The sequence below is a fragment of the Poecilia mexicana genome, unplaced genomic scaffold, assembly GCF_051168715.1.
Source record: "Poecilia mexicana isolate PSO_F unplaced genomic scaffold, ASM5116871v1 scaffold_3, whole genome shotgun sequence".
In the NCBI taxonomy this organism is placed as follows: domain Eukaryota; kingdom Metazoa; phylum Chordata; class Actinopteri; order Cyprinodontiformes; family Poeciliidae; genus Poecilia; species Poecilia mexicana.
In genome coordinates, this window is record NW_028263372.1 from 6,934,144 (window position 1) to 6,944,993 (window position 10,850).

The 10,850-nt window shown below is 37.6% G+C and overlaps 1 protein-coding gene across 2 annotated transcripts; it reads left to right on the forward strand.

Moving 5' to 3' along the window:
- The first annotated feature begins 160 nt into the window (after window positions 1-160).
- On the forward strand, window positions 161-10,630 carry LOC106908483 (adhesion G protein-coupled receptor G2-like). 2 transcript variants are annotated; one of them, XM_014974602.2, is made up of 14 exons: window positions 161-291; window positions 2,782-2,897; window positions 3,021-3,084; window positions 3,192-3,333; window positions 3,428-3,541; window positions 4,161-4,283; window positions 4,394-4,439; window positions 4,517-4,608; window positions 6,634-6,749; window positions 6,960-7,228; window positions 7,302-7,392; window positions 7,651-7,780; window positions 8,631-8,787; window positions 9,230-10,630. In XM_014974602.2, the coding sequence occupies exons 1-14, from the start codon at window positions 284-286 to the stop codon at window positions 9,328-9,330; spliced, it is 1,569 nt and encodes a 522-aa protein (XP_014830088.2). In that variant the 5' UTR covers window positions 161-283; the 3' UTR covers window positions 9,331-10,630. The 2 variants fall into 2 exon arrangements, with proteins under 2 accessions (XP_014830088.2, XP_087860237.1); XM_088004111.1 differs by lacking the exon at window positions 9,230-10,630 and having other exon boundaries at window positions 8,636-8,779.
- The last annotated feature ends 220 nt before the right edge of the window (window positions 10,631-10,850 follow it).

A 10,850-nucleotide genomic window follows, 5' to 3' on the forward strand; every position in this document is an offset into this window, starting at 1 on the left:
CACATTTGATTAGCAAAGAGTGCTAATCAAATGAAAGGCAGATCATTTATACAGAGAGAACTCTTCCTGGATCTGTACACAAATTATCTGGAACATAATGTCATATTTTGGTTTCATCTTTGTCACTCATTTAAATGTTTCTGGGGGTTTCTGTTTTTTTCCCCAAACAACTTCCTACAGAAGTGTTAATTCCGCCTACCTTCTGCTCTGCTCTGCTTCCTCCTGTTACATTGGTTGCGCTCTGGTATCGTTTCACATAAAACTATAACAATATCTCAGCGACATGCAGAGGTAAGTCTATCGTGTTTTTTAATGTTCAGCTTCAAGGGCGCTTCTTGTTGTGGCGATGCAAAAATTTGACCTGAGCTGTGCTTGTTGTTCATTAATCTGTATAGGAAAGGTCTGCAGCGATGCAGAGGCTTTAATTTGAAGTGAGAAAACTTGTAGTTATTTCTGTTGGAAGGCCATGAAACTATTTTGAGATGTTTCTCTTACTTTTAGCAGAGAAGCTCAAAAACATTTTGAATTGTAAGTTTAGGAGATCTAGCTGGAGGTGTTAAGTAAAGTGATGGAGCTTATTGAAGACAGAATAATCAAACAGGTTTACACTTGACCAAGATCTGTGTGTGTGTGTGTGTGTGTGTGTGTGTGTGTGTGTGTGTGTGTGTGTGTGTGTGTGTGTGTGTGTGTGTGTGTGTGTGTGTGTGTGTGTGTGTGTGTGTGTGTGTTTTCTTTGTTAAAATAAACCTCGACTTGCTGATATTTATTCAGAAACCATTTCCAAAATTCTATTTTTACCACCTTGGTCATTGATTCTGCTACATATTTTAATCCAAACAGTGACATCAAAACACTGAAGAGGTTTTTTCAATAAATGAGATTTTAAAAAATTTCTAATATTGATTAGCATAGTTTGCGTTGCTAACTGTAAACATCTTGCTCCGTGTGGAGAACAGAAAGCCTCTCCTTCATTCTGAGAAAGACTAATATTTCTAAATCCATTGGTGCTGTAGAGTACAATGAACCACCACAGCAGTGTGGGTAATATTACATTTTATCTCTCTGTAAATCTATAACATGTTTAGTCATTTGAATGGACTCTTGGCTTCCCTGTCACAGCAGGTGTATTTCCTGATTGGTTGAGGGCTCTTTGTTTTTGGTAGCAGCAGCAGATGAACAGATCTCACACCAGAAAAAAACAGATTTCCAGTGAATGCCTTTCCAATATGGTAAATTCCCAGCATTCAAGAGCTGGTCACAGACTGTGGCTTTTGCTTTTCTCTGTGCCAGAAACTGCTGTTAATGTTAACAACTCATGGTGTTGGGGACAACTCACAAGCTGATGGTTCTTAATGTTATAAAAGAGAAAATTTGTTGGATCGGCATCATGACAGGTCTGTAACCTCCGTCTGATATGTTGGTTATAACATGACGTGAAGCTCAAAAAACGTTGATTTTACATAAAGCTGCCCCTTTAATGAGTCAGACATTTCTGCTATAAATGTCTGAAGACCTTCAGCAAGAAATTGGACTCTGGACGGAACTAAAACATTTCCTACCAGCAGAGATTCTTGTTGAACCTCAAACTTGGTTTCAAAAAAAAAAAAAAGAAAAAAAAAAGAAAGTGCTTTATGTGGTTGAAATGGTTCCAGGACAAATTTCATCAGGCTTTACAAGCTTCACAACAATCAGTTTGAGTAATGGGACAACTACTCTGTCACCATTTTGTCTGCAGGGTGTTAAAGCTGGTGTTGAATGTGGACAAGACGAAAGCAACAGGCTTTTTTTTTTCTCTTTTTTTGTTGCACTCTCAAAAACTATCAGAGATCCATTTGTTGCTTACCACTGCTTTAGGGGCACAAATTGAGTTTGTCACTAATTATGACTATCTTGGCTTTATTGTAGATAAACAGCTTTCTTTTAAAAAGCACATAGCAGATTTGTTATTAACACTGAAGATAAAGATTTTGTTTTATTATCATAATGGATCCTGTTTCTCTCTCAAAGCTAGAAGAAAATTGGTCTCAGCAACATTCTTACCACTCCTGGATTATGGAGATGCCTTATATATGACTGCATTGAGCAAATGTCTTCGGTCCTCGGATACTGTGTATCATTGTGCTGCGTCCTCTAAGCGCACTGAGAAACAATCACTTGATGGTCCTGATTTATAAAACTCTACTCCTACATCGATCTGTTACTGCCCGTTATTTGCACTCCTGCAACATTTTCCTCTAGCATGTTCCATGTTTTCCAGCAGAAAGAGGGAATCAAGCGTTCAAGTGTGACGGCTGACTTTAGCATTGATGAGTAGTGGAGCACACTTATAAAACCCAACTTGTGGTTTGTACTAAAATACCCAGAATGTTATTTAAAAAAATAAGAAAAGAAACAGACACGTCTAAAAATTTGAACTTCTGAAAGCACAGAATCCTAAAATTGGAAACATATAGGAATCCTGATTGCTAATTTCCAACAGAAAAGATGGTTTATGTTTTTTTTTTGTTTCTTTTTTGTTTTTGTTTTTTTCAGCAGAAATGAGACTAATACTTAAGTCCAAAAATGTGCATCATCAAATTTGGATCTTTTGCATTCAGTTTTTAGTTCAACCTTTAAGGAGAAATCTAAGGATGAATTTTACAACTTGGGAATGAAACTCAACACGTGGATTTTTTTCAAGGTTTTCTGTTTCTCTGTGTATTTCGGACAGAACCTGCTCATTGCCTCTCTGTCCAGCACACAAGCTCTTGATTTAAACCAGAACATCTGTGTTTTTGACAGAAAGATGTTCTGGCTCGTCCTGTTGGTGGGATTTTATACCATGGATAGTGTGACCCAAGTAAACTGGAAACCCACTGATTGTTGGAATGACTGCAACGAGTTTAAAGATCGATCAGGTAGGTTGCTTCATTTGCAACATCAAATTGTTCCAAATGATTACTTTGACTGGGTCATTTGTGATCTGTGGCTATCTATGTCCACACTTTATTTCATGCATCTTCCAATGATCAACTTTACAGTTGCAAAAACTGAATGCTGCATGAAAAGGTACAGCCAAGGGATAACAAAGTGGAACATTTTCAAGTAAGTATTTTCATTCTTTATCATGAACAGAGTCAGTGGGTGTGTGTGGATTAGATAGTGTATCTCTGAGCTGTCGATCTTCATATCCTTTCTTTCTTTTCAACCAGGGCAATTCAAATACTTGAAAGCATTCTGGAGGAAACGGAGGTGAACCAGACCACAAACATTTCTGTTCCGTGTTTAGTGGCTCTTTTACATAAGCCGCCTAACGACTCCAGGAGTATTGAGATATATGCCAACAGCACTCAGGTAAACATATCTGTGTGTATGTTCTTAATGGACAGATTCACAGACAGCGGCATGGCGCCTTCAGTGTTTCTCTTGTTTCTGCTTCTGGTTGCAGGCGACATCAGACGTAGATGTGTCCAACAGAGCGGTGAGAGTTCAGCTGCCGGCAGAGCTGCATGCTGGACTGAACAGTAGCATTGTATTCTGCATGATCCAGATGCCAGGCAATGTGAGACTCATCTTTTATGTCACTGACAAAGCATGCATAATAGCACTTTTACATTTATGGTGTTTTCACCAAAAACCTGGCGGCTAAAATTGCAGCATTTGCTATATTTTCAGCTGCTGTGTTATGCTTTCACACTGCATTGTGTCAAACTAACCTGGTGTTTCACTGACCTACATGTTTTAGATGTTCACCTGCTCGACACACTCCATTCAAATGATTGTAATTCAGCAAAACCCTGTTAATCAGCCATCAGTTGAAATCATGTGTGTTTCTGTTCATGTATCCTCAAGAAAAAAAGTTGAGCTCAGGTTGAAATTTTTTTCTTCTTTTTTTAGTGGTTTGGGTGTAGGGCTCTGGTTTGACATTCAGGAAGTCGGTGTGCATTTGCTTGGGGGGAAGGGAGACGTGTCATTTTATTTCAAATTATATCCTAGACTAAGTTTCCACATCATAATAATCTGTTGATACAGACAGAATCTATCTCTGGTAACCGTTAGCAGAATTCTGATTAAACCCCAACAATTACAAATTTCACCTGCAAATGATGCAAAATGACACATGGTACATCATTATTTTTTGACAATAACAATTTAAAACAAAAGTTGATTTTATTTTGCAGATTTCCCTGCCAGGCTTGCAGAACCTGTCTGATAACAGGCTCGTCGGCGTCAGCGTCGGCAGGAATGTCGCCGGACTCAAGCAACGCATCAACATCACTATGAGCATTGCATCAGCCATAAACGTAACTGATTTTATTCCCCTGCCCTTATCACAAAGCTGCAAGTTATGTGGCAATATGTTGCAGGAAGGAAGATAATAATACCATCTAAAGCAGAAATAATGTTGTTTTAGGAATCCCTGAGACCCGAGTGTGTGTTCCTGAATACGACATCTGATCGTGAGTAGCCACCAGTCATCGCTCGGTTCAGTTCTGATGTCCTGATGTGGTCAGTATGACAGGTTTCTCTCTCTCAGATGTTAGCACACAGGGCTGTGAAATGGTGGAATACAACCAGACGTACATCACCTGTTCCTGTGACCATCTCACATACTTTGGTGTGCTCCTGGTAGGAAACACTTTTTGTTTTTGTGTTTTATTTCATGAACAAAGGTTGTGTCGACCACAAAAGTTCAAGTTGAACCGTTGTGCCATCATCTCAACTCTTTGTCTTAACAAAGGCGTCGTTTGACAGAAGTTCAACAGAGAGGAGACAGGAGCAGTATTGCTCCTCTCATTGAGATAGTAACAATGACTTTATGACCTTTTGCCATAAAATCCTTAACATGACTTGGCGCTATAAGTTTTTCAGCTCCAAAATCAGAATTTAGTTTTTGACTCATTTCAGACATATATTCTTAGATATTTTATATATTCATTGCACATTGAGGGATATTTTTCATGATTTTGTTTTTACTATTTCAATGATTATGGCCAACAGACAATGAAACCCTAAATTCAGCGCTTTAGAATATTTTAATATTGTGGAATGTGTGTGATTATTTACTGACTTTAAAATACTGTTGTTAGTTTATAAATCACTGAACATTAAAGATCTGCTGCTGTTGTTTCAACCTTCCAGAACCTCTCAGGTCTTCTGGTTCTGGTTCTGCTCTGCATCCCCAGAACCAGAACCAAATGAGGAGAAGCAGCATTCAGCTTCTATGCACCACAAATCTGGAATAAACTTCTAGAAAACTGCAAAACATCTGAAACACTGTGTTTCTTTAAATAAAGGCCAGATGTTTAAAGATGCTTTTGAACCATAATAAATGAAACATTGACCAAAACATATAATTTGTATTGATGATTTTTATGACTTCATCTAACAAAATGTAGAGTTACTGGTTTCTGAGCGTGGTGACTGTATGATGATTTCTTATTCTTGTGTTTTCATGATGTAAAGCTCTTTGAGCTGCCGTGTTGCTGAAATTTGCTACACAAATGAACTTGATTGATTGCATGCCATTGTGAATACATATATTTATTTATTCATCTTCAACAAACCATTCTATCTGAAAAATGTGAACTATTGAGTGGAGTTAAGATTTTTTTATATATAAAGAATTGCACATACTCCAATATACCAGTAAGGGGAGCTATTTCACATCAATTGAGTGACTGTTAACGGGACTTGAAAGCAGGAAGAGGAAGAGATGCCTCAGTAAATGATAAACATAAACATAATGGTACCCTTGTTTCCTTGCACAGACGTCTGATTCATGCTGTTGTTTTTTAAAAATACATTTCAATTTAATTATGCAAACCTAGATGATTTTATCTGGGTGAGTCCAGAGGAGCGGTTGATCATTATTTCTTATGCAGTACTTATATGATAAAAAAAAAATAAAACCAAAAAAAGATGGGTTGAAATTATTCAGAACTAAAACCAGAGGTGTTTAGAGTTTATCCATGTAAAGCTTATATTATGTTTTTTAATTGTTATTTGGGTTCTTTGATGTAATGTTTTCATAAATACTATGTAATTTAAATGAATACCTCCTTATGACAGACAAAGGTAGCAATGCAAATTCTCACTGGAATGTTAGAAATTCAAACTATAAAAATATTGAAATAAAATCCTGTATTTAATGCCAATGATTTCTGTGACCACTTTGTGAAGTTTATGTCAGCTAAAAATGTTAGAGTGCACTTAAAAGGTAAAAGGTAAATATAATTTTATTTATATAGCACACTTTCAGCAGCAAGGCAGTACAAAGTGCTTTACAGGATTTTAAAGGAAATACAAATAAAATAACAAACCATAAGAAAGACTAAAAGAAGAAAAAAGATAATAATGTTGAAATAAACTAGATACTCCTATTCAGGGTTGGTAGATAAGTATCAGTAAGTGTTCTCTGGTCTAATTCCTTTTCTGGGTTGAGAGAGTAGGAGTCTAAAAAGTAGTTGCTAAGGTAGTTTTTCTGGGTTCCAAGTTCTAATCCCTGTTCTGTGTTGCTAAATAAGTGTAAGCAAGTAAGTATCCTCTGGACTTCTGGGTTGCTAGATAAGTATAAGTAAGTATACGTATCATACATACCACATAAAATGGTCAACAGCTGAACGACAGAGTTTTTTTTTTTTTTTTCCGCAGGTGTCTGTAGACCTATCACCCAAAGATGCTGAGATCTTGTTCTACATCACCTACATCGGCTGTGGTATCTCTCTGTTTGCTCTGGTCATCACTGTTGGTCTCTTCATCATAAACAGGTACTGCCTTCATCAACAGCCTCCAGTCTTTTTGTCAGTTATTGTTTCATGAATACCTGCTCGGTGAGGTGTGGTATTATTAGTGTTGTCCATCGATTCATTTGTTCTCTGTAGATGGTAAAGACCCTCAATTTAGCAAACATTTGTATCCTTACAACTCAGTATAGCTATGAAATCTGTTCAGCTGTTCTCGTTTTCTGTGTCTTACAGAAAACTCAGAGGAGACGATTCCAAGAAGATCCACATGAGCCTGGCAGTCGCTCTGATCCTCCTCAACGTTCACTTCCTCCCCAGCCAGGCGGCCGCAGCGTCGTCCTCCACCGCGCTTTGTCGTTACGTGGCTCTTCTTCTTCACTACTCCCTGCTGGCCTCTTTCACCTGGATGGCCTTGGAGGGCTTCCACCTCTACCTTCTTCTGGTCAAAGTCTTCAATATCTATGTGAGACAATACCTGCTGAAACTCAGCGTGGTGGGATGGGGTGAGTGGCATCGTCTGAATTTGAAACGTAATGTCTGCAGCCTTAAGTTAAGGTACCAGTTGTTGTGTTTCAGGTCTTCCAGCGGTCATTGTGTCAGTGGTGGTGATCATAAACAAAGACGCGTACGGTCGTACCTCTGTGGACTTGTCCAATACTACTGAAGTGTAAGAAAAACACATGCTAACTGCTTTGCAGCTACTTTTTGGCTCTGTTGTGTTTGCACATTTCAGCACAATCAGTGAGTGAAACCAACTAACTCAACCCTAACTCAACTTGATGTTTTCCTTAAACTCAGAACTTGGGTTGTTTTTTTTTTGGTACACTTTCAGTCTCCTCAATAGATGTGATTACAGTCTGCATTTTTATTTTGTATATGAAAAACTGAAAGAAAAAAAAACTTTCTTTGCTCCCTTTTTGTGTAGCTGCTATATAACCGATGACAGTGTGAAGATGGTGACCACGGTGGGAATGTTCAGCTTGGTGTTCATCTTTAATGTGATTATGCTTGGAGTGGTAATCAAATGGTTCATGGGGCTGTACTTTCACAAACAGGTAATTGTCACGTAGCTACATTGCATGTACAACCAACAGATTGCCTATGCCTTACAGGTGTTGCCAGTGAAAGTTGTTATCCAACTGTTATCAACTTGTGGCGTTGTCTGATGAAGTACGATGTAAATAATTATGTTCTTTAAAGGTATGGTAAGCTCAAGGTTCTGCCGAAACTCTTATTTTGAAGTTATTGTGTTGCCCTGTATTGCTGACAGAGGCAACATTCAATAAGCCTACGGCCTAGTCCATACACAAATACATTTTTATGCGTGTTGGCTTTGATAAAAAACTGAATTTATAGATGGAGATGATTGAGGCAGTGAAATGTGATACAGGTTCAACCACACATCATGGATCCAAAGCAATTTCCATTTTCACTCCCAAGTCTGAACAATCACAGCTTGTTGACATGTAAATGTATTTAAAGGGAAATCTTGAAAGTTGGGTTGAATTTCAGCGTTGTACTTGTGATAAACAGAAAACTGCTACCAAAAGAGGTGTGGCATGGTGGAGCAGACTGTCTGTTAAATAAACTCCTTGAACAGTTTTAGTCTTAAATCTTCTGTTTGTAGTTGGTGTTTTGTAATCAGAAAGGGCAATCTTAATAAAAAATATCCAGAGCAGGTGTGAAATATAAATGTGACCAATCATCTAGGTGGATTTGGAATGGTGGCCTCTCATTGGTTCCTGTTTTAAACCAGGTTATCCAACTCAGAGACCCAAGATGATTCCCTCAGTACCAATCTAGCACAAAGTTACAGATTGATATGTTAGGATCTCTTCTATTTTTTTGCATTAACTTAAAACAACTGTGTTTTTTCTCTCTCTCTGTTCATGTTTGGTTAATCAGCGCAGACAGAGTGAACGAAATGCAGCCAAGAATAAAATTTGCACGCTGCTGGTTCTCATTGTTCTGCTTGGTCTGACCTGGGGCCTGATCTTCTTCTCACTGGGCCAAGTGAACACTCCTGTCCTCTACATATTCTGCATTGTGAACTGTCTTCAAGGTCAGCATGGTAAAACCTGATCTCTTTACTGCTGGGACATTCCAGCAAATACATCTACAGTATGAATTAGCCCATAAGTCAAGATAACAGATCATCTTTTTTGAGGTTGTGGGTCACAGTGGGCATAATATAAAATCACATCCAAATACTTGGTTATTATTAATTTTTTTATTCTTGAAATTGCCCTTCAGAAGCAGGAAGTTAACGCCCATTCTGGTTCTTTTGTATGATAAGTGTTCCAAAGTGAACAAGCACATGTACTTTAACCCTCTAGAGTTTATGGAAACACTCATTAGCTTTACTGTAGTTTGACTGCACCATAGTTCATTTTTGCCTGTTAATTCTGACACAATTCGGTGGTTTCTCAGTGACCTTTGAGCTTCACCTCCTGCTCTCTGTGGACAATCTGAGCTTATTTTCTCTCTCCTTTGTGTTTTTCTAGGTTTCTTCATCTTCTTTTACTTTGTGTTGACTCTGAAAAACACCAAAGACTCAGCTACCATGCCAAGCACTGACATACAGAGTCACAGCTCCAAAACCTGAACCCATAGCAGGGTCATATGTTTGGGGGATTTTCACTCTAATGCTACTTCAGATCTTGTTTTTAAAGTGACAGTGTTGTGTAAAATTTACTTTGTTGTTTTTTTGTTTGTTTTTTAGCTTTAGATCATGTTATAATGTTATTCCTTCATCAAAAACATACATGGAGTGTTTCTTTGATTCTTTCATGCATGTTTGAGAAATCCTTTAGTCTCCATGGCAACCACTCAGCTGTGCAAAACACTTGGAGGGACCTAGCTCCGCCTTCGAGGACGAAGCTTCTCCTCATAGCTGCAGTTTCCCAGCTTCCGCCTCACAGAGCAGTCCTCCTTTGGACTCCCCCACTCAGCTCCTTCAGACTAGCCAGCAGCAATTAGCAAAAGCCTGGTGGAACTGTGCATCTGCTAAGCTCATTATATGATATAATAACTGGTAAAAATGTTGTTTAAAGGTTAATAGAGGAGCCAATTTCAAAGTGTCAAATTACAAAGTCAAATTTCTTTTAAGTCATATAGACATGTACAGTATTTTCATAACAACTGAAGGCAACATGGTTACTTGCTATAAAATTGTTATATGGCTAGAAAACACAAAATATTTCCCCTTTAATGTAACATATTGCACAATAGAAAGTAAGCCTTCTTCATAGTGACTACTCCTAACTGATATTACATTTTCTTTTTAAGTTTGTGGTAAGTCCTGCCATGGATTTCTCTCTGTGAAAAAAGAAACCTATTATTACCAAAGGAAAACTTCATATACCATTACACAGGTTGTAGAATTTATCTTATGCAAATCCCACATAAACACTCTTCACTGTAACAGACCAAGTGAAAAACCGGAAGCTTTGTGATCAATATGAGGAACAAACATCTACATTATTGCAATCCAGGTGAATGTTACATATTCATATGTAACATGTATGAATGTTACATATGATGCAGTTGCAAAACTGCATTAAAAAATATGATTTTGTAGTAAATAAACATTTCTTTTGGAAAATTAAGTTTTACATAAAAGACAGTCTGTAGCTCATTTCATACCTGCATACTGTAGGCAAATATCCCTCCAGTTATTCTTTTTTTTTTTTTTTTGTAAATGATGGCATATAATTATTAGTACATTAGGTTTTTGTATATATCTGATGTAGTTATAGTCTTTACAAGATTTACGGACTTATCTCTTAAAAGGCTGTTACATTTTAGACTTTAGTCGTAGAAAACTGTCTTAAGCATAAAGACAATACAGACCACAGGTGTGTAAAAATGTTTACGCTTTTAAATAAAGTATTATCAGTTCTGGAGCAGGTCTTTGGATTTTAGTGTGTACAGTGCAACAAATCTGATGTACAGTTTTATACCTGTGGGAGAGGATGGGGGTTAATTACTGAACTAACTCACATTATGAGCTAAAAGATTTTATGTGAAGCTTGCTCAATTCAGAATCAGAGCAGCACTCTGGTTTGTCTGCGAACCACAGAATATTTTTGCTATCAACCAATATTTAGTTTGTTCTATCATATC